The 27,107-nt window shown below is 42.8% G+C and overlaps 1 protein-coding gene across 2 annotated transcripts in view; it reads right to left on the bottom strand.

Annotated features, from left to right (window-relative positions):
- Pax3 (paired box 3) overlaps positions 1-27,107 on the bottom strand; it is a 94,070-nt gene that overhangs the window by 22,057 nt on the left and 44,906 nt on the right. For both annotated transcript variants that reach the window (XM_059278399.1, XM_059278400.1), the window contains exon 5: positions 7,782-7,987. In XM_059278399.1, the coding sequence (XP_059134382.1) occupies positions 7,782-7,987 (206 nt within the window). The remainder of the gene's footprint in view (positions 1-7,781; positions 7,988-27,107) is intronic.

Raw genomic sequence — 27,107 nt, 5'->3', positions numbered from 1 at the left:
TTGCTCAAATAATGAACAAACACCACCACTTTTCACAATTACCTTCAAAAAACAGAATCTAAACAAAGTGGCTAAGGATTTGAAGTTTGTGCTCATTTTATTTTTCCAAACTGATACGACTAAGTATTTGAGAAGTAGCATAAACCCATGAGGGGTTTATTTTAAAATGTTTATTGCATGGTACCTTCTATAGCTACAATGTAAAAAAAAAAAAAAAAAAAAAAAAACTGACAGGAAGGAGCTAGGTGTATACCTCAGTGGTAAAGAATTTTCCTAGCATGTAAGAGGTCTCAGGTTCAAACTCAAGCATTACAATAAAAAAAAAATCAGTAAAAATAGTTGAGATGCAAACCTTTACTAAAAAAAAAAAAAAAAAAAAAAAACTTTCACCAGGAAGTTCATGGTTCCCAAAGGAAATCATCCTAATGTTTCAGCTGAAGCTCCCAATATCCAGAGCGCTGTTCTAGAGAAAACCAGGCCCAGTGAGGAACGAGCTGCTTGTCTCCGGCCATTTCGTCAGAGGGTTTTAATGATCTAGCTAAGGCCAATCTCGGTGCTTCTAGCCCCACCCATGCCTGCCAGACACATTACTAATGCTGAAAATGGGATTTAGCCTTTGCCTCGTGTTTTGAATCTCGGGAAGCATCTTCAATTTCCAGTTGGAAAAAGAAAAGCTGCCCTTGAAATGGCCTTTATTTTAAATACCTTTGTCGACCATACATGGGATATTGGAATGTTGTCATCACCCTATACTTAACTGAAGAAAAAAAAAATCCCTCTGCTCAGATACCTCTTATAACTCAGCATTGAATTATCAATCCCTAACAGGTAATCAACACATAATCTGTTATATCATGTGAATGTAGGATACAGAATGGGTCCAAACCCAACAGGCTGAGAGACTTTATGACTTGGTTACAATTCTTAGAAATGTTTCCTTGTTAGGGGCTGAAGGGATGTTAGGGGCTAAGCAGTTAAGAGCACTGGCTGCTCTTCCACAGGACCCGTGTTGATGTCTCTCAACTGTCTGCAGCTGCTACAGTTGTTAGGTGATCCAAACCCCTTTTCTGGGCTCCTCATGCACTGGATACTCATGTGGTACACAGACACTCAGGTAGGCCAAACACTCACACACATTTAAAAAAAAGTATGTTTTTGAAGAAATATCTCCATATTTTGAAAAGAATAACCATAGCAACAGAAACAAACTGGCTTTTGATGTCCCAAGAATGTCTTTGCCAACAAGGCAGAAAGAACAAGGTTGACAAAGTCAGCTACGTATCTGTTAAGTGTGAGTCTATGATCTCTAAGTCAATGTAATTTTACTCTCTCCACGGCACCTTTTCTGGCTTTCCCGTCACTGCTAACATGTTGAGCAAGTGAGGGCAGGAGGCGTGCATTGCTTGATGGTCTACTGTCATATATAGTTAACTGCCTGTAGTTGTCTGTATAATATCAAATATGTTAAATAGACCCCAAAGCAAGTTCTTATTTCAACTGATGAATAGCAGCCTGGCTCATTTTCACCTGCCCAAAGTCTTTTCATTTTGCCATTGAGTCCATCAATAAAGTGATAGTTACATTTCTTAAAAAAAAAAAAAGTGACCTCCAAGTGGATTTCTACAATATTATAATATCCGCCAGTTACGTGGGGTAAAATTCAAACCATTCAAAAGTTCTCTATAATATCATGATAACCATGATGAGAAAAGGATAATGGGTCTCGAAATATGAATACAATTTTCACAAAATTTCCCTCTATGAGTGAAGTGACCAACTTGTTCAAACTCAACCCTGCAGAACTCGGGGTGGGGAGAATTAGTACTTCCACGGTGAAAATGCTCTTTACTCAGCTAGGCACCACGTTGAGCAGTGGAAAGTCAAACCCTAGCTCCCTACCTGCCACTGCTTTGACCTTGACTGCTTTTCTTAGTGTCTGTGGAGTTCTGTTCTCTCGTTTGCCAAATGAGAACTACACAAAACTACTGCAAGACACTTCCGGGATCATTTAAGAAGACAATGTGGCAACGCACTTAAAAGGATGTGTAGGAGATATTAAGTGTCCAATAAATACGAGGTATTAAATGAAAAGCTCGCGTGGACGTTCCTGAGAAAACCTCATTAAAGCCTCCTTCGCTCTGCAATCAACAGCCAGAGCCTTTTGTGGCAATGAGTAAACAGAGAAGTGCCCGCGGAACACCTCAAATAATTGAGAGCCAGCTTGGCTTGAATGGTGGCTTAGGTCAAATTTGCTTCCAAGTTTCATGGATTAGTGCTAATTGTCCCGTGGTGTGAGCCTAATTTTACCCATCAATAAATTACTTGTTCACATTTTTTGGTTGGCCCTCACAGGCAGCCTAACCTACATTATTCCAGATGGGTTATTTCAAATGCAATTTGAAAAAAAAAAAAAATGGGAAGGAAAACATAACACTCGATCCTCTGAAAGAGAATTCCACAGGATTGTAAAATGCTTCGCTGAACACTCTCTTCTGTGATGTGTACTGCTAGCCGGCCAGGGAGAGTACAGGCCAAGGAGGTAACGTCAGGACATACTGCTGCTTCCTCCGGACCCTCTCATTCACTCCATCTCCTGCCTCTTCCAACGCCCTGCTCTCCCCAGCCCTCCCTCCCAGCATTGCTGCTACCCAGCCTTAGCCCTTGCATGGAGGGAGAGCAGGCAGAGGAGGGCAGCCAGGTTCTCACACGTGCGTCACAGGTCTGTGGACACATGCAAGACACATCAAGAGCAGGGTCCTATGGAGTGGCAGGGGACTATAATTTCATTCCATTCTGGAGTCAGGGTTTTCTGTACCTAGCCTACTTTCTAAACTGTAGAGCGATGTTAGGTGACTTTAAGATGCCTTTGGGCTTTCCTGAGAATCCCAGACTTCTAGTGCAAAAGGTCCTGAGGGATGGTGCTACCTAATAGTTTTTGTTTCCTTTTTCTTATTTTATTTTATTTATGTGCGGGGGTGTTTTTCCTGCCTGTGTATTTGTGTATTATATGTATGCCTGGTGCCCAAGGAAGCCAGAAGAGGGTATTGAATCACCTGGGACTGGAATTACAGATGGTTATGAGCTGCCATGTAGGTGTTGAGAATTGAACCAGGGTCCTCTGCAAGGGTATCAAGTGCTCATAACCATTGAACCATCTCTCCAGCTCCTCCTAGTAGTTTTCAGTTTGGGGATAAGGGAAAGATGATATTTGAAAATCTGAAATCCAGAGACACTGTCCCCAGGTAAAACTTGTGTAAACAGACAGACAGACAGACAGACACACACACACACACACACACACACACACACACACACACACACACACACACACACAAGTACATCTCACGTTGCCCAGATCTTCTGAAATCTATCCATGATTACCCTGGTGGTCCTTGAATCCAGGCTGAGATCACCTGGTATAATTGACCCCATACTTTAAAAAAAGAAAAAAGAAAAAAAAATGAAACTAAAGTTCAAGCTCAACAGAACACTCTTGGCAAACTGGGACCAAACACTATACCTCCTATCTCCTGGTCAAATGCTCTTTCCACAGGTCACTGTCCTTTGTGTCTCCTCCCCTCTTGACAGTAAGAAACTAGCCTACTTTATTCTAAGATGAAATACTTACTAAATGTTTGCATGCTGTAAATATTTGCAAGTACTTCTGTCTCAATAAAACCTTCATGCTCTCATTATTTGCTTTTGAACAACCCCCCAAAGATTCAGCAACTAGTCTGTCTTTGTCTTTTTACCTGATTTCTCTTTCCTTCTTCCTCTTCTTCTGACAGTATTTCTAGATGGAGCCTTTGCTGCACCACAGAGAACCTTAGCTTGCTGTGCGCTCAGATTTGGCAGCGAGAAACACAAGTGTCCAAATGAATCTCTATTCAACCTGACAGAGACCTTTGTTTTTATAGCTTTAATTTCATCTCTATCCAGAAGAGACTGGAAATATTTTTCCTCAAAGGGGTGAAACATGGAATGTAGACGTGGTTTGGGCTTTGAGGGTTTGAGGTTTGGTTTTTCCCAGGTGCCCCCAAATTAAAGTAACTCACACTCTCTGGCTGTCATTCCAAGTGGGTTGACTTAGCTACCGCTTTCCCATCTCTTCCCGAGGACGCCAGCATTTTCTGCTGGCATTTTAATCAGTGATTAACTACTCCCTTTTTTTTTTCCTGCTGGGTTAAGTAAAAGATCCATATGCTGGTTGTTCTAGGGAATTTGTTAGGCTGTAGATCATAGCCTGGTGCAAGACATGATGTGTCTCAAGGGAACTAAAGAAGCCATAAGGAATGTAAAGAGTCACCGGGTTAAAGCCACATTAAGACAGCTGTTACATTAATGAGGGCCCTGCTTTGGAGGGGTGGTGACCATATAGAAAATATGAACCACTCTTTATTGGTTTGATCCCATGTCCTCTGAAAGTTAGTAGGCTGTTATTATTGGGCTCTAGCCTTCATTGGGCCAGATGAGAATGTTGGGTACTGTACAAGTTACGTGAGTTTGAAGCTGCCTCTGCCCCCCTTCATTTTGACAAAGGCAAGAATGAGAGGAAGCAATGACAAACACACTTCAGATTTTCATTCTCCTTCGTCTCATCATTCTAAAGGTTAGTTCTTACTCATACGGCATTCAGAGCTGATTATGGATCGGTCTTTGGAACCCATCAGTACACAGGCTTGGCCAGCCATGAAGTACAACAGTCTTGCAATAGGGTGGACATTCACTGGGAAATCACTGGACCTCACTTTGCACTTAAACCGGGCAATCACAGGACTCCAGCAGAAGCAAAATAGATGTGATATGGCCTTTTATGTATGTTATATCGGTGGTTATAGCATTACAGCATAAGAGAACTATTGATGCCCTCAACCCATTTCACTAGGATACAGAGTAAAAGAATCCTGGTCCATGGCTAACGAAGATGGCTTCTGTCCTGTGTGGAGAGAAGCACTCTGTCCCAGTGAAATGGGTAGAAGAATTCAACTGTCCCTTTTTTTTTCCAGTGTGTGTGTGTGTGTGTGTGTGTGTGTGTGTCTGTCTGTCTGTCTGTCTGTCTGTCTGTCTGTGTAGTTCACATGGAGAAGAAGCCCATGCACCTGTGTTCCTTCCTGTACATGTGAAAGTCCAAGGTTGATGTTAGGAATCATCTTTGATCTTCTCTACCTCATCCATCAATCAAACCCAAAGCTGGTCAATAGGACTAGTCTAGTGTTAGCCAGCTTTCTCTGGTGATGCCTTGTCTCCTCCCTCTGAGGCTGAAATTACAGACATGCAGTCATGCCCAACAGCATCTACATGAGTTCTGGGGATCCTGGCTCTGGACCTCATGCTTGCTCAGTAAGTGCCTTAACCATTGAGCAATCTCCCCAATTCAGTACTTCCCATGTTAAATTGTCAGTCTCAAGAAGCCTGGCATGTCTATGGCTCTTCTCTTGACCCTTCCAACCCACCTCCAGCTTACACCACAGCTGCCTGCCTTCTCCCTCAGAATACTTTCACCATCATCCCGTCCTTGCCAACACCGTGATCTGCTTCCTGCCACAATCCCCAGCGCTCTTTACAAACGTGAACCAGGTAGGATGAGAGCTAAGCCTTCACAGGATGTCCTGGGCCTGGCTCTGCACTCCTCCTTCCCCTACCCTTCCTCGGTTCATGCTCTAACCAGAAGGGACCAGTCCTGGATCTCTCCAGAGTGTCTGGATGGAAAACTGAGTGATGATCTCACATGCAGCCCAGGCGCTTCAAACTTTGCCCCTTTGCTGTGCCCTGGGATGAGTATGTTCCCCTCCCCATCTCTGATCGATAAATACTTGGCCTACATTTTTCTTCTTTCTTCCAAGATCTCATCTTTTCTTTTCTCCACCTGTGCAACGCATTTCTATTGGCACCTGACACATCTCCTTTGTTTGTTTGTGGTTATTTGTATGGTGACTTCATTATCCTTATTAGACTGCAGCAGGTCCTGGAGAGAACCACTAGCCCATCTCTCCAGCCCTTGACTGCTCTAGTATGACAAACCATATGGAAGGCTGAATAAAGTAACTCTTCTCTCTAGACTCTGCCTCTGGAAGAAGCTGTTTCTTCAATAGACAAGGTAATGTAGTAGACAGGTAAAAGTGTTGATAAGGGACCATGTCAACAACTGAGCAGCTCACTGTCAAAGTACCAGCCTGACTTTGAGTATGAAATGCTAGCTGTGTCATGTGGCATTTCCAGATAGAGAAACTCGGCTTCTGGATGATAAGGAGTTCTGGAAATCCCTTAGTCTTGTGTAATGTACCCAAAAATTGAAGTGGAAGTTCACCACTGGTTATGAAAGCATTATTGTACACTCAAGAGAGACATGTTAACTTAAATAGCCTTTTCTAGAAGCCCTCCTAAGTGTTCAAAAGGTAATTCAGGGCTTGAGAAATGGCTCAGCTGGTTAAAGGTCCTTGAAATCAAGCTTGATCTAAGTTCAATTCCTAGAACCCACATGGAGGAAGGATAAACTGACTCCCACAAGTTGTCCTCTGACCTACACATGTCACACACACACACATACACACACACACACACACACACACACACACACACACACACACACACACACACAGAGCCATGTAAAAAATTGAACCTGAATGTCTTAGTTTTCTTTCTGTTGCTATAATAAACATGGCCAACAGCCACTTGGGAAGGAAAGAAAGTATTTCATGTTATGCTTTACAGTCCATCATCCATCCAAAGAAGCCAAGGCATGAACCTGGAGGCAGGAGCCAAAGCTGAGACCATGGAGGAACACTGCTCATTGGCTTGATCCCTCTGGCTTATGCTCAACCTGTTTTCTTGAACTACCTAGGACCACGTGCCATCAGATGGCATGTGGGAGACCAGCTGGGAGACTGGCTCTCACATTTTATAACAAGGTACTCTTGAGGAGAGAGGAATAAGAGATATTAGGTAGAAGGATAGAGGGAGAGAGAAACAGAAACACAGGATAGCCTCAGGAGAGCCTGGATCCTTATCCACCGGCCCCTTCTGTCTCTTCTAAAGGGCTATTTATAGGAATGCCAAGAGGTGGAGCAAAAAACATCCTCCCTAACTCAGCCAAGTGTAGACCCTTCCAATCATCTAGTAACCATGCACATGGTCAAGCAATCCTCTAATGCAGCTCTGCTGGTAAAGCAAGCTCAGCTCTCACTAGGAAACCTTTGTGGGCCTCCACAATGGCACCACCCAGTGCCTAGACTCCCTACATCAATTAGCAATCAAGAAAATGCCCCACAGACATACCCATAGGCCAATCTGATGGAGGCAGTTCCTCAAATGGACACATCCCTCTTCCAATATCTGATTTTGGTTGTCAAGTTGACAACCAAATATAAGATTTAAAATAGTGCCTCCTGCAAAATAACCACTCAAAGTATGTTTGTTATTAACAGGGAGCTACCTCAACAGTCATTTGGTCTCTGGTACACGGTGGGGATCTGAGAATGATAAGTGCACATGATCCTAGAATTCTGTGTGCCATAAACATAACCTCATAGCAATCACCAAACCTGCAGATACGCATTCACTATAAGCACTATCGCTAATGTGGTTTTCTTGGTTTCAAACACTTTTCATCTGTGTGCTGTACTATACATCTATAAACCCAGCGCTCAGGAGGCTGAGGCAGGAGTCTTATGAGTCCCTATCAGTGAGACTCCACCCCCAAACAAACAATAAAAGCGTTGCTCAAGAGGATGGGGAGGTTCTCCCTGGATCTGAGAAAGAATCCGATGTCTGGGCATCAGTACCTGCACTCGGGCCTCTGTAAGCTTTGCCCTCTGGGCCAGCTCCTCCCTGGTGTAGATGTCTGGGTAGTGGGTTCTCTCGAAAGCACGCTCCAGTTCCTCCAGCTGCTCCGCCGTGAAGGTGGTCCTACTCCTGCGCTGCTTCCTCTTCAGCGGTAGGTCAGGTTCAGAGTCAATGTCCGAGCCTTCGTCTGATTGCGGCGCTGAGGCTAAAAGCACAGGAGGGAAAAGGAAAAACTTGGTGAAATTAAATCAAAAAGCAAGGCTCCCCAGCCACAGTGCCTGGATGTCTTCTCATGGGACACCGAGCCCCTCCATATAGTGCTACAGGGCTATTAAATGATACTTAGGACCTTCCCTACTCTGTCTCCCTGCAGCAACCCCATCCCACCCCCCGGCCCCAGAAATGTTTGCCCTGGGTATCTGTTATTCTGAGCTCTTAGAAAACAAAGATTAGTCTTATTCCCTTTCCACAGCCCCGTGCTTAGTATTTGTTCTGTGTAATAAGTGAAACATGGTCCTCCCTACATAGGCCCCGGCTGGCCTTGAACTCAAAATCTTGCCTCAATCTCCCAACCGCTGGATTTCAGATGTGTGCCACTATACCCAGCTTTAGTTTGTTTTTCTGATAAATTCTTACTAATGATGGAGGAGAACAAATGAGAGGTAACAACATACATTATGAAAATGCCATAACAAAACCCATTATTTTGTGTGCTGACTTTAAATTTTAATTTTAAAATAATATACTAATAACCTTTATGCTGGAAAACGGTGTGACTAAAAATATTTTTACACTTGATGTAGGATCTAAAAAATAATGAGTAATGGTAAACTCTTGCAGGATTCCCATATACTGTAGACTCCGCTAGTACTATAAATCAGTATCTCTCATCACCAGAAACTGGGAACTGCTCTAAGGAGGAATTTCTGTTTCATTAATGATATTCTCAAGAACTAATCCAAAAGGGAGACACTGTCTGGTGAACCATCCCTAGAGTGAAGTTCAAAGTCGGAGCCTCTGCTGAGACGGAGTAGCAGTCTGGATTAGCTGCCTGCCTGCAGGAGCCCAGGCAAACGAAGAGAAGGGTCGGCCCCCTTGTTCAAAAGTTATCGGCACATTTCAAGAGAGCATTACCCAGTGCTTAGACCCTCTCAGGGTCCTGCATGACTGCACAGGACCAAAGACCCCTGAAGCTGACCCTACCGTGACTTCTCCCCAAGCAGCCCGTATCTTTTTTATATTAATGTGAGTGGGGGGCGGGGTAAGCTTTATAATTTAGTATGTGGATGGCTAGAAAAGAAGTGAGGACCAGAGAATGAGATAGAAATGGAATGAACAATCCACTTCTCCCATAAAAGCAGAATCTGAATTCTTTAAAAAAAAAAAAAGAAGAGGAAGTTGTAAGAAGGGCTTGAGATGGGACACCATGGTGCCATTTCCAGGCCGTCATTTGATGGAGAAAGGAGATGGTACATGGTTCTCCTTGTTTCCACTAAAGTATTAGCGCCTCCACAGCAGATTAGTCATTTCCATAACAGAGCATCTGTTAATGTATAGAGAGTGGTTTCTGTCATTCAAAGACATGCAAGGCCAGGGCACTAGGCAGGAGGGGTGCCCTTAACCAGACCCTGGGGTAATGGACAGAGAGTTGTCCATGGCTGTCAGGGACAGAGTCTGAGACATGAGGAGGGGCCACAGTGGCTTTGCTCCTGAGAACGTTCAAACACACCCTAAAACCTCCCCCAAAGATCTGGGGGTCCTTCAGAGAAGGGACTGAGATGTGCTGCAGCAAATGGGCACACCAGCCAGAAAATGGAAAATGCTTCATGTCACCCTCAAGGGAGGGGTGTCAAGATGGCCCAATGGCTAAAGACACTTGCCACATAAGCCTGACAACCTCAGTTTGATCCCCAAGACCCAAGTAAACATGAAAGGAGAGAACTGACTCTACAAAGTTGTTCTCTGACCTCCACATACGCACCTGACATGTAAGTGTGCAAATACACACACACACATACATACACACACACATCATATATACAAACAACAAAAAGAATTTTTGCAAACATCTAAGTAATTTATTTGCAACTCAGACTGGTAGGTGAGAAAACAGACAAGCAGTGAGAAAACACAATGTGTTCTATACTTCTAATTGTTGTTGTTGTTGTTTTGGCACCAGGGTTCAACTACTTAGCCAAGGCTACCTTCAAACTCAATGTGCAGTCCAAGCTGGCATCAAATTCATAATCTTCCTGCTTCAGCCTCCAGACAGTTGGGATCATAAGTGTATGCTATCATTCCAAGCTATTGATCTAAACTCTCTTTTATTTTTTTTATTATTTACATATTTGAGGGTGGACAATGGGGTGCTGGGGTAACAACACACATAAGGAAGACAGAGGACAACTTCCGGGAGTCCGTTTTCTCCTTCTACCATGTGTGTCCTGGAGATCACACTCAGGTGGTCAGGCCTGGGAGCCCTCTCCCTGTCCCCAGCACTTCTAATTTCTTAAGATCAAAAAACGACTTCTGCCCTACAGAGATTAAAACTTCACTGTATTTTACTACAAGTTATAAACTTCCCAAAAGGTGAAGTGAATCCCTAGGTGTCATTGTAAGTGTTCTATTATTTTAATACTTCTATATTTGATGCACACCTAAAGATTGGAAATGAGGAAGCAGTAGATTAGCCACCCAATATGACAAATTACGGAGAAGACACCTGGAAACAAATATACTTCACATAAAAGCAAAGCATACATATACAGTACACTGTGTGTGTGTTACGTCATGTACATGTTTTTTTAACTTACCCTCACCTAATTTAATATAAAATTATCTCATTTGAGATAGATTCTATTTTAGGTATTAACTTTAAAAACTGACTTCCTTTAACAATGAGACTATTTTAAGGGAACATGCAAAATAAAATGTGTTACATTATAAAGTTCAGCAACTTCCAATACAACCTATATGAACATCTATTTGATAAAAGTAAGCTAAAGAGCAAAGCAATGATTTGTCCATAGTTTTAGAGCAGTGATTCTCAGGCACGTGAACCAGCAGAATCCCTCAGAGGCCTCAGAGAAACAAGGGTTGGCGTTTTAGGATTCAGTAGCTGGATCTGGGACCTTCGAATTTGCATCTCTGACAAAATCTCAGGTGATAACGTGACAGATGTTGGACAATCAAAGAACAACTTCTAGCAAATATTCCATATTATCTCTTTTCCCTCTCAAAATTCCAAGCATATGAAATACTTCCTGCCACACTTTATCCACAATCGTCACTTTTTTCTATGTATGTTTAAATTGTAAATGCTACACTCCTGGAGAAACAAATCGCTTATTCTCCCGCCTCCCCCTCCCCAAGGAAACCATTCATTTCCACAGACCATTTTCCTGTCCCATTCCAGATTTCTGTTGCTCTGATTTCTCTTTCCACAGTGAATGTAGGTGAAAGGTTCAACAGAGACAAAGGTCTTTCCAGAGCCTCCCTTTGCCTGTGAGACTTCTAAACCCTCGTGACCACATTCTGTTCCTATGATCCCATTAGGATAAAGGTATGTGGAAATTTTCATGTTTCCTTGGGGACTTTCTGGGGTTATTAAACTCTCCCAAGTAAATATGATGTGCCATGCACTGTCAAGTCAATCAATCAAAATCATCTCTGGTTTCTGAAGAAAAAGCCTGGTTGGATTTATAAGTACCAACAAAAATTAATCCTGAGGGTCAAGACCACCATGTTTTACCTAACGATCAATATCCCCAGAAAATAAACTCTGTGTGGTCAAGGCCTTCTCCCTGACTTGCTTATACTGGGGACTTGGCACACAGTAGGTGCTTAATAATTGCAAGATGAATGAATAAAAGTACACAGCAAATTTTCAATTTTTTTTCTAGCACTGAAGTTTTCTAAGCATTTGTACACTTGTAGGTATCTTGGGAATAATTATCAATTTTTCTCAAAAAAAAAACTGTGGTGTGTGTGTCTGTGTCTGTGTGCTTGTGTGTGTCTGTGTGTCTTTTGTGTATGTGTGTGTGTCTTTGTGTGTGTGCATGTCTCTGTGTGTGTGTGTGTGTGTGTGTGTGTGTGTGTGTGTGTGTGTGTGTGTGTGTTTTGAGAAATCACCTCAAGTAAGCAAATAAAAAGACTCGGAATTTTTGTAATTCAACAGGACAACCTTTTCTACCACAAATAAAATTCTTTAATGAGCTAACAAATCACTACTTTTGCTTCTAAACTAAACACTCATAAACAGTGGAAAGTTCTAGATAGCAGCATTTCAGGCAACTGAGAGGAAATCATTTCCTTGATTTCTCTACTGGAAAATTATTTGAACCAACTGATCATTTTTGGCAATACAAAGCCACAATTTTACAAGCTAATTGTAACTTCTCCCCATCTGTAAACCCCAAAAGGATGTGGGCTTTAAAATATGTATAGTCAGCAATCCAAGGTTAATTGACCAGCTAGGAAAATCTAGCTTTTTCTAAGATGAAAACACTACTTTTTCTCCTATCACTGAATAGAGGTGAAACTTAATATTTGTACAGAACCTAATTCCCAATAATTGAGTGAGTTGGATCATTCATTTTTCATCAAGAGCAAATCTCAATTTTAAGTTCCAGTTTTTCAGCACACAGAGACCACCATTTCCTTGTGGTTCATGTATTATCCATATTCTGTATTATTCAAGCTAGTAGAAGAAACTGGATACAATATGTCCTACATATAATATGGAAAGGAAAACAATCCCTTTTACTGCAGCTTGATAGAAAGAAATTATAGGGTTGTTTTTTTGTTTGTTTGTTTGTTTTCCTGAATAGAATGCCTGATGCTGTGACTTGGGGACTAGACAGGTAGATGTCTCAGCAAAAACTTGCTAGGCTGTAGAAATTCTATATGATCTCACTGGTATCTTCACATGCAAAATTTGCTCTATGAAGATAAAGAGATTGTTTTCAAAGTTCAAATTTCAGAATAGCTCTCATTAAAAAATACACATCAGGCCGGGCGGTGGTGGCGCACGCCTTTAATCCCAGCACTCGGGAGGCAGAGCCAGGCGGATCTCTGTGAGTTCGAGGCCAGCCTGGGCTACCAAGTGAGTTCCAGGAAAGGCACAAAGCTACACAGAGAAACCCTGTCTCGAAAAACCAAAAAAAAAAAAAAAAAAAATACACATCAGTATACATTGCATGGCCTGAAATGGAAATGCTATGGATTTAACTGTAACACAACTCACAGATTTTTTTTATCCCAACCTTGAACGTTATCTGTGAATTTTTTTTTTTAACCTGTTTTCAATATCTCTCCACAATCCATTCTCTGACTTTGGCTTCACTTAAGTGCAATGTCTCAAGGAGCCATGGATCAAAGTTTTTAAGATAATGAAATTCTCTCTCTCTCTCTCTCTCTCTCTCTCTCTCTCTCTCTCTCTCTCTCTCTCTCTCTCTCTCTCTCTCTCTTCCTCCCTCTCTCATTTCGAAGCAAAGGCCTACCCATTTTGGACATAGCAAAACCCCAGAGTTATTCAGCTCACACAGCTGAAGACTTGGCCCAGGCTTGTGTGACTTCAGAAGACATGCTTTTCTCTGTCTCTTTTCACTTGCTGTACTCTAAATAGTACACACACGCACACGTACTCTGTCCTTTTGAAGAGACACAGCAGAAAAGAACCAAAATAGGAATTCAGATGTCAATCATTTAGCTGATGGCCACTTTTGTTACCATTTCGCTCAAATTTTCAAACACTGCCCGAAACAAACCAAAGTTCACAGAAAAGGGACCGACCGCTGCACTGAGAGTCTCCACCGAAGATCTTCCTTCCTGATGGAGTTCAAGTCAGTAGAACGGTGTTGAGTTCTGTACACGGTCAAGGTCTAGTTTTTTTTTTTTAAACAATAAAGTTCTTAAGACGCAAGCTCATTTTGCCAAGATACTGAAGAGACGTAAGAAAATTAAAATCGTTTAACCTTGCAGTCTCCTTTAAGAACATCACAAACCATTAACTGGGCCTAACTCCAGAGGCAGCTTAGAACCCAGCACTAGCCACAACCAGCTGAAGGGATTATTCATTTTATATCTTTATTACAGTCTTCAGGAGGGTTTATTATTATTACTATTATTATTATTATTACAATGTACTTGGTGAAAGGCTATCAAGAGCTGAACAGTCTTTCAAAAGGAAAGTCAAAGAATAAGGAATTGGAAATATATAGGGATAGCTATAAGTCAGTCAGAAAAACAAACGAACAAATAAACAGCAGGGCTTTGGGGAAGCCGAACACCTCTCAGGGCAATTGGGTATTTCAACTTAGTATTATTATAAATCCACTGTGTCTTTGTCTACCACCAGCTAATTCTACGTTTTCAGCGGCAAATTCTCAGTTATCCTGTCGATGTCACGGTAACTTTTAAGATTGCACTTGGGGAAATGGGTGTCGTTCCTAAAAAGAATGAAGGAATAAGACTTCTGTCACATCCCACAGGAAGACAAATTCTCCCTTCAGAAACAAATCAAACTGGGAAGAGAAGGAGAAAGTATTACCACCAGTGGCCTAACCATGAAGTTTAATTAAAGACGGAATTACAGAATTAGAGAGTGTGTCTTTGTCCCTTAGCCCCTTGTGACCTCTTCTGTAGCCTCGGGAAATATTTCACCCTAGTTAACACTATTATACATGAAATCTTGCCTCAATTTTATAGGGATTTAGTCACGTGGAATTCTGTAATTATTGGTTTCCAGACAAATATAATTCAGAGATGGGAGACAAGGGGAAAAAATGAAGAAACAACGTAATTCACAGGCATGCATTTGGCACACTGTCATCCTTCTCAGCAAGCCCTTTTATTTGAATAATTAAAGACTCAAAACATGACGGCCATTTAAACTCCAGGTTTGCCCTAGATATAATACAATGGGATTTACAGACAAGGCAGAAGGTGGGGGCATCTCTGGAGGCCCAACTTCCTAGTCATCCTTTATTTCCCTAAGATGGCCCCAGACTAGACCCCAGCAGTCTTCCTTTGAGGACAAAACTGGTCTCCTTTCTACTCCACTGATGAAGGACAAGATAAAAACAAGAATCCTCCCTGAATCATTTCACACAGTGTCTGAAGGTGACTAAGGTATATTCTGAAAAGTCTTTAGCAGACTGGCTCTAACTTTGCTAAAACCCCCTTGGCTGATAGCAGGGTCTCCTGTGCCTGTGAGTTTTACCGTTCAGTGGACCAGCAAGCCGTTTTCAGATCTGAAGTAGCCCCCTTTACACTGAGAAAGACGTGAATGACCTCTCCCGTGTTTACTCGGGTGAAAGTCAGGAACGATGCAAGACTGATACTCCCTCATGGACCCAGAGTAAATGACAAATGACATTTCCCCTTTGTGATCTTTGAGATTTTTGTTGACTTATTTGGAGGCTTTTGTTGGATCCCAAGAAATGGCCTGTGGCTGAGTCCTATTCTAGCGATTTCCACGCTCCATCTGTGGAATCCATCAACGGGGCATTTACCCTCATTCAGGGTCCTGACACCTGCCTGGCGGGGTGCGGGAGACACAAAGAAAGCCAGAGTGGATGAGAAAGAGGAGGTTGAGTGTTTTTCTTTTTTTCTTTTTTTTTTTTTTTCCTAGAGAAGGGAGGAGGGGGAGTTTGAAATGGAGGCACAGTAGGGGTTAATCCAAGCCAGTTCAAGAGACTTCGGCAGGCACCTGCAGGCGTCTCTTCCACATTAATTCACAAGCTACAAAGTAAACCAGCACGTTGTTTTTAAACTGTACATATGTCAAGAAAATAAAAAGAATCATACCTCTGTCAGGAACAAACCAAAGATTTGCCACAAATCCCTGAGATAGAGCTAGAACCAGTATATGATTTAACAAGCCACAAAGCAATAATAAATCATCCTTTCCAGAATTCTTATCCCAGACTGAGATTCAAATGACTGATTTTCCAAAGTTTTTCTTAGTTTATATTAGTTATACATAATAATGGGTTTGAATATATTTCCACACATTAATATAATGTATTTTGATTATTTTCACTCCCCATTACCCTCTTGACCCCCTCCCCCCCCCCACATAGCCCCATTCCTCTTCCCAGCCAGGCCCCCTTCATGAGTAACTGCAATTTTCTTAGGCAATAGACAAAGAGAGATGATTTTAAAATCTAATCAACAGTTTAGGTGTGGGGAGTAATGGTTGTTTTGTTTTGTTTTTAATTTCATTTATTACTTTCATCCCAAATGTGATAACAAAAAAAAAAAAATCTTAGCAAATTTGCCATGTGGGGCGGGGGCGTTTCTGACAGGGCTGTGAAGGGCTTTCTCAAGGAAAGATACAGATGCTTTCAAGAACAATAAATCTAATTAAGACCCTGTATTTCCTTACCTACCCAGGTCCTGCCCGGTCCCTGATCTTTTGGCTTGCAGAAATGTTCCTGGATTCCCTTCCCTTCAAACCCAAGCACTTCCCTTCGGAAGCTGTCGCCTCACAGCATGAGGTCATTAGAAGGAAAATAAGCTCCTGCCAGGTTGGGGCTAATCAAAATAACACAAATAGACCCTGACACTCAACAACTCCCTCAGTGCCCGCTGCCCTGGGAGGAGAGTACAGATTGCTTATGAATATGGCCGGATGCGCATGAGCCCAGGAGGGCCTCTGCTCCTCTCACGGGGAGAGATTTCAAACGCACAACATGAGCCCTTGGGTGTTTATTTAAGATAAGGGCCAGCAAATAGACTAGCAGGATGGCCACGTGCCTTAGAGGCTCTGAGCTGCACAACTCCAAGCACACCTGCAACCATCTGAGGCACCTGAGACACCTTTCTCTAGGTGGCAGTCTCCACCATCAGCTCACACCTGCCCATCAGCCACTCAAACGGCTTCCTCCGTCACAGCGCTATCGGATAGAAAGATTTATGCCCCCCGTCCATTCATTCACACATCTGTGGGTCTCTGCTAGTCGTTATTTTTAATCATTGGAAATGCTCTTAAGCTGACATTTTGCTGAAGGGAGTGATAACTGGTCAACCTGTACCTGTGTAAGCACTTGCTTTCAAGCAAGGAGAAGTTCTTGACTGGTTTAGGAGACACTGACCCTGACCCAAATTAACCCAATGGCTTCTGAAATCCTTTGTCTTGAGGGATATGGGATGTGTGTGTGTGTGTGTGTGTGTGTGTGTGTGTGTGTGTGTGTATGTGTAAAGAATTCCTTTAGCAACATGATCCAACTATCTCACAGCAGAATATTCCCTCCACACACACCCACAAATGACTTCTATATGCTAAAAAAAAAAAAAAAGAAGAAGAAGAAGAAGGTTTTAAAACTCCATGGTAACTGCCAGTAGAGCCTTTCGAAGAGAAAAACGAGACTAAATCCCCCAAGAAAAAAATGTGTTGCTATTCAATTAGGAAAACTGATTAGTTAACCAATTAATTGGCTAACAGCTTTCTAAGAATAGTCTCCCACGATAAGAACTTTCCCCTCAAGAGCTTAAAAGTCAGTCATAATTAAAACTGAGAGCTGGGGCTGTGACGAGGAGGGGTATCCAGCCTCCTTAAGAACAGCTAGCTAGCTCTAGCTAAGAAAGGTAATTTGCACGCCGACGGGAGAACAGGAAAACAGTACTTCTGAAAGGCAAAGGGCCAAGTGACTTCTGTTTACAATTGCCAAGAAAGAGGCCATTATTGGCCATATGGGCCACAATTGCCCTCTTATCACAGGCTGGCCATCGTGTCCTTTGGGAGCTGTTAATGAACTGGGTAATTGAGCTGCTGACATGTGTTACCAAAACAAAACAATAGGAAGAAGAGACAAATGAACATTTTATTTGCCAATCAGAGTAGGTTCAGCTTTTCACTGAGCCGCAGCTAAGTGACTGGCTGGATGCTTAAAACAGTGCATTGAAAGCCAGCAGATGCAGACACAAGAATAGTTAACTGACAGCTTATGGCCCATCTGTGCTTAACATTTTGTTAAAGAAATTACTTGATTTGCTAAAGAGACGACGCGTACAGCTGCCCCGAGTGCTGCGTTGTAAAGAGATAAATCATTAGCTAAACTGTTTCATGCTTAAAATGATAATGCTTATTAACAATTATGTCGGGACATTTTGTCAGCACAGCTTGATGCGGTTATTGCTGACTAAAACGTGACAACCCCTAGATAGTCAACAGAATTTATTTGGGAATCGGGGGAACGCACACCGCAAATCATTGGAACGGCAGGCATTTTCAGTCTCTCACGAATAAATGTCTAAGGTGTCACAAGTGAAACACTAAACTCCCTGACGTTAAACATAAAGCCATGCTCCGTCCAGCTGCCATGTACCTGGAATCCACTGACACCATCTTTTTTCAAAACGGCTGGATATTAGAAATGTTCTCATTTTGGATTGATAACCATTAACTTCACTGATGATGGAAGAGGAAACAGTCGCTTTTAGATGCATCCCTTTCCCAAATGTACCTTCTTCCTTTAGATAAATATATATATATAATTTCCCCACCATAGGAAAAGAAAAGCCGTGTTGCCAAGGACCAGTTTCAAAGGGGGATTTAGCTCTTGTTTTTGTTACTGCGGCCGAATTGAAACCACATTTTTTCAGTGCAAGTGTGGTTCATTCCTTGCCATGTAGGACAATTTACCTCTGAAGCCATAGATCACTGTAAACGGGTTAACCAGAGGCAGAGCATGGATCTCAAAACCTTTTTTTGTGACTGTTTCTTCACAGAGATGGGCAAACTGGCTTCTTGATATCTGGTCCTACCTTGCCGTGCTCACAGCCAGATCCTCTGCCCCCACCTTCCTTCATCTTTGTTACCCGAAAGCCACAGATGAGAAAAAGATGAGGTCTGGGGTGAAAACCTGGGCCATCTTAATGTACGACCTGCTTAGCTTTGTCAGGAAGGAGTTACACACACACACACACACACACACACACACACACACACACACACACACAAATACCTAGGGCCAACGTCATCATTTTTCTCCCTTCCTGGTCCACAGATCTTGACTCAGAACTTAGTGACCCCTGGAAAATCAGTTGTGAAAACATGAACAGGAAAGGGTGAGGGGTAAGTTTAGCAGGGGTTGGTGTGTGTGTGTGTGTGTGTGTGTGTGTGTGTGTGTGTGTGAAAATTGTGTTGAGTACAGTTACTAAGAAAGACCTCTGACTATGAACATTAAACCTGAGTTATGTTTACAGAACTTTAAATGAGACACAGTGTGTTCAGTAAGGCCAAGGGCAGACCAACAAAGAGCCTGGCCTTCATTCGGATTTTCCACTATCAAATACCTTTCGCCATTGTGTGCACGGATCCCTCTCAAGCCAACAAATAAATGGAGGCTCCATATATAGACTAGGTAACAAGTTACACGCAGAACCTTTCAGGGGGTAGAAAACAAAAGAATGCTTTTGCCAACCCTTATTAAGACAAGACGACCCAAAGGCACACAAAACCCCACACAGCCTGATCCACACGTAAGCTTGGCCAGGATTAGCATGACACAAGATGTTTGAAAACTAGAAGAAAGACAGACTTAAGAGGAAAGTTAAATACTACTCGAGCTTTGTGTGCCAGAGAGCTGTGCAAAGTAAGAAGATAATAAGTAAGCGAACTAAACTGCAAAGTTCAGCTTTGACAAAACTGGGGAATCCTTATAAGAAGTCCCCGAGGCCATCCCCTTCTGAGAGCAAACACCCCCCAAAATCACACATCACTCAACAAACATTTATCGGATGTTTACGATGTGGCTGATAGCCTTAGTACCAGGGATGTGAATATGAATAATTTATGGCATCTAAACTCAAAAAGTGAAATACCTTTCCTAGCACCCTTCCCTGGGGCCAAAGAGAAAGCAGAGTCATGCCCTGGGGCAACAGAGATGAAACAGTCCTCTCAAGGCTGAAAAACTTAGATACATTGTTTATTAAATAACAGCGCTTTATATTTTGTGAGCCTAAGATCTTTAATATAGAGATCAAAATAATGTGCCCTTGCTGTAACTGACACATCCCATATGGCATTTTAAGATTGGCTCTCTGCTTTTCGTTTTCTCTTGGGTTCTGTAAAGAAGAAAGGGCAGTAGGCGCAGGAAGCTTGTTTTGAAAATCCGAATCTTATCTGGGTCAATTATTGCTTGTTGGAAGACAGCAAGAGGCAATAACCGAGCATAAATGAAAAAGGAAACTTTTTCTTTTTCCTGGAGGAAGCGGAGAAGGACTCAGATTAATCCTCGATGGCAGAGGAATTAATATATAACATCCAGGTCATCATCTGAAATCCTGCCTGGGTTCTGGAAGGGAAGCACTTCCCAAGGGGCAGAGAGGGAGGGATAACACATCCGAAAAGAGATGCAGTGGTCCCCTCCTGCATCTCCGGAAAGTGTCCTGTTCAGTGAGGGTTAAGAGGTGGGTTTTCACACAGCTGCCATAGCTCACCAAAGGGCACTTTAGAAGACCAGGCAAACCAATTAGACTACTAAACGGATAAAGTGGAGGACTTGTAACCAGTTCAAAGAAGGATGGCTGCTTTGACACACTGTCCTCCCTTTGTCTCCAGGCAACAGGCTAGGTGAAGCCAAAGCTCCCAGTGAGGGAGGCTCCATGTTGTGGTGGCAAAGTTACCACTCCAGGACACAGCCAGAGTAGTTCAAATGCTCACTGAGCCTCCTCTGGTCCGACATGGATGTAGCTTCTTAGCCCTCTGAACTAGTGTTCTTGACAGGAAGATAGGGTTCAGAGCACCAGTTTCAAAGTCCGGCTATCAAGAATGGAGAGTTTGGAGAGTTTGTGAAAATACAAACAAAAAATACACGTAAACAAGTTGCCCAGGGGGTGAATCCCCAGCCAGTCAGTCCCTCATCCCCCTCTTGACACTCTCACCCCATTTCTGATGCCTTCCCTTACTCCCTTGAGGAGTGGAAAAAACAGCATGAAGAAAGACCTTCCCTAAATCCAAGACAGAGAAAAATGAAGACAGAACTTTGATAGCATGTTAGAAGCTCCCAAGTTTGTGAAATAAGTCATCGTCCAATCCAGTGCCATTTCCCTTCTGAACACCTGGCCATCATCAACCCATCTGTGTGTCCACCAAAGCCCAGCTCATCTTAGACCTAATCCATTCACAAATCCAAAATGGAAGCCAAGCTTTCTCAAATCCACCTGGCCTGGGCCAGACATCTGCACTTCAGGGTCCAATATGAATGAAGCTAGACAAAAGAGTAAGTCCCATTGCCCAGATCCCCCTTAAGAAAGCCTAAACTCAATGAAAAGCAAACAGGGCAACCTAAAACAAACTAGCTCCAGTTCCTTTTATGTGATATTTGTTTTGGTCTTTACGGGGAGGAGTTTTAGGTTTTGGTGGTGGCGGTGTTACTATTTTTATCTCAGGCAGCTTGCTGTTATTTTTGGTTTTGAGTGTGCTTTGTTTTATTTTGTTTGAGACAAGTGTTCACCTTAAGTCTATTAAAACAGCAACAGGGCAAAATGAAGCACAGTTTTGAACCATTTCTATCTGATTGCTCTGACTAGACACCACAGCCACTGTGACTAGGTCAGGTCCCCAACTCTAGAAAGTGGGGCGGCGTCAAGACTTTTTAGAGGGATATACTGGCAAGTTCATTTCCATCTCTGATGCTTTTTGGGGAAACATCCTGTAGAACCAGAAGGAAATGAGGGGAAAAAAGCATGGAAGCAGGAAGTAAGAAGGGGAGAGAGGGAAGGAAGAAAAAAGTGAGGGAGAGAAGAAGGGAGGAAGGGAGGCAAAAAGAGAAAGAAGAGAAGGGGGAGAGAAAGTGGAAGAGGAACAGAGAGGTGGGGAAAGAAGAGTCAATTTTTCTTTCTGGTAAATAATAATAATAATAATAATAATAATAATAATAATAATTAATAAGGCAGTAAGCGATTTTGGAGTCAGTAGACTGACCACAGCCATTTTTTTTTCTCCATCGGATTCTGAGAAACAGCTCTTTTGGGTTAGCATGTTCCAAAGAACTAGGGTTTCTATGAGAGTCTGACGTATCACGGTCCTAAAATAGTCCTACCCATCCTTCCCACACACGGCCTCCAGTGACTTGAGGACAGTCACCCAGGGGTGTGTCAGGAAGAAGCCAGCATTCAAGGCACTGCTGAGTGGTGTCCTTTTATAGTCTAGTCTTATTATTCACCTTCCAACTGTCTCCCACTTCACTTCTAGTAAGAGAGTCTCCCAAGCAGTTGGTACACGCCTGTAATCCAGCACTCGGGAGACAGAGACAGGCTCATCTCTGTGATTTTGAGGCCAGCCTGATCTACAGAGCAAGTTACAGGATAGCCAGGACTACACAGAAAAAGGGGCGGGGTGTGGGGGAACAATAACAACAACAAAAAAAAAAAAAAACAAAGAGCATCTCAAGCAAAATTATAAATTACATGTTTCACTGTTTCTCTTTCCACACTATTAACAAAAAGTGTTACAGAAGACAATCCAGGTAGTGTCCTCTGAAAATTAGAAACAGCAGTAGCAGCATCGAAAACAACCAGTATTGATTTTAAACTAGACGATTAAATTATATAGATGGATGAGTGGGTGGAGGGGTAACAGAGCCACGTTTAGATACTGTCAGAAGACTAAACTACCGTGCTTCATCCTACTCTTCTGTTTTGGGTATATTATTAATAACATAAGTTTCTAAAACTTTCTGGACAGGGAGTATGTTATGAAACAAACACAAATCTTCCAGCAACCAACCAAAGAACGTGTCTTTGTTATTTTAGTAATAACCCAAGAAGTGTCCGGTGGCTGTTAATACTGAAATTTTAACCTGAGTTTTGAAGCTCTGAGGCTCTGAGGCACTGTTTTCATACACCACCCCACACCACCCCACCCCACCCCCACCCCCGTCACCTACAGCTGCAGCCAGTGTAGCAGTGGACTATGTTCTTATTCCCATATGAGGGCCACGATAAATACGTTTATATAATGCAGGTATGGAGTCCATCCAAGCAAACACTGACTCCGGTCTTACTCAGCTCTCCTTCCACCCTCCCCACACATTGGCCACAGCTTTAAGAACACTTGCCAAAAGCCTGAGTCATCAGAGGTGGCTGTTAATAATGGCCATCCTTCCCCACCCCCACCCACCCCCCATTTCTAGCAGGCTGCAATTAAGTGGGAGGAACACTCTTCAGATGTTTTCTTCTTCAAGAAGGAGCCAGAACAGGAAGAGTGTGTGAATGCCTGTGTGTGAGCCCGTGCCCACGGGCTGGTGAAGAAAGCCAACTGAGGTGAAGGGAGACAGTGGGGGCCCCCCCGATGATAATTAGCAACATAATTAAATGGCAGGCCGAAAACCAGGGGCTGGCCACTGCCGTCTCAAGACACTCCTGTTTCATCCTGAAGGCCGCTTGCCTTGGAACTTTCAGAATCACTTCAAGTTGGCTTGTCAAGAACTCTTCAAAAGGATAAATAAAAGCACAACACGGAGGATTGGTGGGTTGAGAGAAATCCCTCTGTCCTGGCTCATCGGTGGCAGAGTTAAGTCTCCCGCCTAGACCTTCTGATTCTAATCCCTAGTTGCTCCCACTTTCCCTCACGGTCAAATCACTATTTTCCTCCGACCTTTTGGGGCATTGACTTCTATTTCCCAATCAGCAGTAGAAACTAACTCCTCCCACCAAAGAATCCCCATCGTGCGCACGCGCGCATGCACATGCATGCATGCATGCATGCACACACACACACACACACACACACACACACACCACAAAACTTAACGAAATAAAGTACATTGCACTCCATTGGGCCCCGAATCACTAACATTCCAGTCATTTTAAGAACTAATCTTTATGCGTAAGGCTATTTTTTACTTCTGATATCCAAAGCATCACTCCCCGTTAGATCTTCATACAGCTTTGTGGGCTAGAAATTCTCACCTTGGTTTTTAAAATGAAGCTGATCCTTGGCGTACTTAAAAAAGACTTGCCCAAAGTCTCATCAAGTCAGCTAGATGTTAGAGCTACAGAAATAAACTATCTTCGCTCAAAACACAGGCAGAAATGATTTGGGATCCATTTATTACTTTGTATCAGCCACAAGTTTTCTTTTTTTTTTTCTTTTTGTTTTTATTCAAATCCCACCTATGGTCAAATAATAATCATTAATAACCAATTGTATAAGGACTAAAAATTAATATATGAGTATATAAGCTTTAAAATATAGAGGACTTGTAATTACAATAAAATTGCACATGTAGAAAAAAACTTCGGTATGGTTTTAATTTATCAGCGGAACAGAACAAACCGACTTCCAGAAGCCCATGTGTGACTGTCCAAAAGACCCAGGCTTGGTTACATCTTGGCTCCTAACCTCCTTCACTGTCTCCCTAGCCCAGAATTTTTTTCTGCCTACCTTTACACAATGCCATGTGTAGCCCTGAAAGCCTGGATCCACAAAGTCTTATCTGAACCAACCAGCCATTAAAGGCCCGCCCCCCATCCTCCCCTCCCCCACTCTCCTCCCCTCTTTCCCTCCCTTCCTCCCACGATCCATGTTCTCCCTGTCTCCCTTACCTGCACTGCCAAGAACATCAGTACTTCCCATATGTCTGCCAACTTTCCTTCCTTATTGAACTGTGACTAAAACTTACATGTCAACCCTTGATGCGACCAGGTTCGTTTCTCTGATTGGCCACTTCCTTGAATTTGTACAGGGCTGGCTGTGTGTCCCAGGGGTACCAGTTTCATTTTCAAGAGTCAAACAGTCAGGGGCTGGCAGAGCAACTCAGAGCTTTAGAGACCAGTCAAAAGAAAGCAAAGAACACTGCCTCCCTAAGAGCAGGTTTGAAGGGAGCTGGGGTCCTTGCTTACCATTGAATAGTTTTGCAAACAAGAAAGAGAAATCCAAGGTCATTCTGGGAGAAATGACTATGCAGATCCGAGTTCCCTGGTTGTTTTGACTGGACAGTGCCAGTGAATTCCCAGAAGAGAGACCGGCTGATGGTATCATATGTCATCAGAAAAGAAGATAAAGTCATTCAAGTGCTTTCTACTCCAATCTTTCATAGGGTTCCAGTTAATTTTAGAGGCAGCCCAGGTTACATTTAAGGATACTCTTCTCAGTTTCAGTAGTTACCAATGAGGGGGAAATATGAAGGTGTTTCCTCCTAAACTATAACATTCACAAAAGATGCTTCCCCATCACCACCACACCCAGACTGCTGTTAGTGATCATAGTGGGCACTGGGGGGAAAAGTCAACAAACATCATTTAGTTCTAAACTAAAGCGGAGTTGCATGAACCTTCACACAGGATAGAAAATACAAGCACGAGGGGCCAAATGTGGTGGTGCACGCCTGTCATCTCAGCATCTGGGAGGCAGAAACAGAAGGATCAGGAGTTCAAGGTCGTACTAGGCTACCTAGCAAGTTTGAGGCCGGCCTGAGTTATGAGACCTTGTTAAAAAAAAAAAAAAAAAATCACTGGAGTGAATGAGCTCTTCTAATTAACTTAAGGTTTTGTTTTTTTTTTTTATTTCTTTCTTTTAATACAGGAAGACATCAATGGAATCACTTCTCCCCCAACCTAGCAACTGTCCCCTGAGTAAATTGTTCCTTGTCTTATTCTTGTCCTCAGTTTTGGGTCTTAAGGATGGTTTTTGCTTCAACCTCTAGGATACTACCTATCTGTCAACAAAGATGTATTTCTTCTCCTTTTTCAAAAGAGGTTGAGAAAGTTCCAATCTGGTATCAGAAAGGGGTCCATATTTTGTGGGGGCCTGAAGCTTTTATGATTTATGGATCCCTTTTCAAGGAGGCAAAAATTAGCATCTGGCTCAGTCTCACCTGGCTGAGCTAGCAGAACCCTGTCACTAAATAAATAGCAAAACAATTCAAAGGTAACAAAACTAGGTTCCTCTGGCATACTGTCCAGAGGTCCAAGACAACGTAGCACATTGAGAAAGGCCTTCCCATGAGTCCAGAAGGAACCTCGGCCCAGGAAAATCTTTTTTTTTTTCTTTTAAATGCATTTACTTATGTGCATGGATGTTTCGTCTGCATGTATGTCTGTGCACCACCACGTGTGTAACTGGTGCCCAAAGAGGCCAGAAGAGGGCATTGGATTCCCTGGGACTGCAGTTACAGGCAGTTACTGGGTGGGTGCTGGGAATTGAACTCAGGTCCTCTTGAGGAACAGCCAGTGCTCTTACCCACTGAGCCATCTCTCCAGCCTTGACATTCTCTTCATAGTAATTCCACCTCTGTCCTTGAACCTCTGGTAAACCATACAGTCCCCAAGTAAATCAATTCCCTGTGCCATGAACATAGTGTAAAATGTTCCTAAACAACAAGAATGCCAGCCATGCTCTCCTGGACTCCACCACCAAAGGACAGATACAGGTAAGGTACCCAGTAGTCATGATCATAAGTGTCCTAGAGCCTTTCATAGGGAATGTTTCTTCTGCTGATCTACTAAAATCAAATCTCGGAGGTGGCCACTACCTTAGCCCATGAATAATGAAACCACATAAGCCGTGGACAACTCCTAGAACTAATGACATCTGGGAAGCCACATTGCCTATGCAGCCTTACAAAAAGATGGGGGAATTAGGAACAGTGTAAGGAACTCAGAGGTATAACAGGACTTTTCTGGAATAACCCCCATGTGGGCCTGGTTCCTCCTAGCAAACTTTCTCAGTGCTCCTTGGGCCTTCCTGGAAACATAGCTCAGCCGTGCAATCTGGCATATACCCACAGCCACAGGGACTAACCAGGCTGAGGCAAGAGGGTTGTTTGACCTCAGGGGCTCAGAGCTATCATGGGTAACATAGCAATATAATATCTCTGAAGGAAAGGAAAGGAGAAGGAGGGAGGGAGGAAGGAAGGAAGGAAAGAAGGAGAGAGAGAGAGAGAGAGAGAGAGAGAGAGAGAGAGAGAGTTGAAATGCCCCATTTGTGGTTGTATTTTTTTCTATAATAAATATATGTTCCTTTTGTAATAACAGAGTATCTTCAACACGTTAGCCAGTACATATAATTCTTGTGTATCTAAACGCTAAATGTTATCATCCCCCTAAACTTGAAAATAAATTTAAAACTGGGGATTTGCTTCACTGGTAGAGCAGGTACTCAGCATGCAGGATGCCCTGGTGCGAAAGTGCCTGTGGTCAACACTAGTGAAATGCTGTGAATGCCAACCCCTTCACAACCATCTTGATTGAGAAATACTCACACCACATGAACTTGGGAAGTAATTATGAAAAAATACCATCAGACACAGTCCAGACAGAATACCCTAGAAACTGACAAGGAGGAAATGGGGCAACTAGGAAGTTACAAGAGA

The sequence above is a fragment of the Peromyscus eremicus genome, chromosome 13 (assembly GCF_949786415.1).
Source record: "Peromyscus eremicus chromosome 13, PerEre_H2_v1, whole genome shotgun sequence".
Taxonomy (NCBI): Eukaryota; Metazoa; Chordata; class Mammalia; order Rodentia; family Cricetidae; genus Peromyscus; species Peromyscus eremicus.
This window is presented reverse-complemented; position numbering and strand designations above follow the sequence as displayed.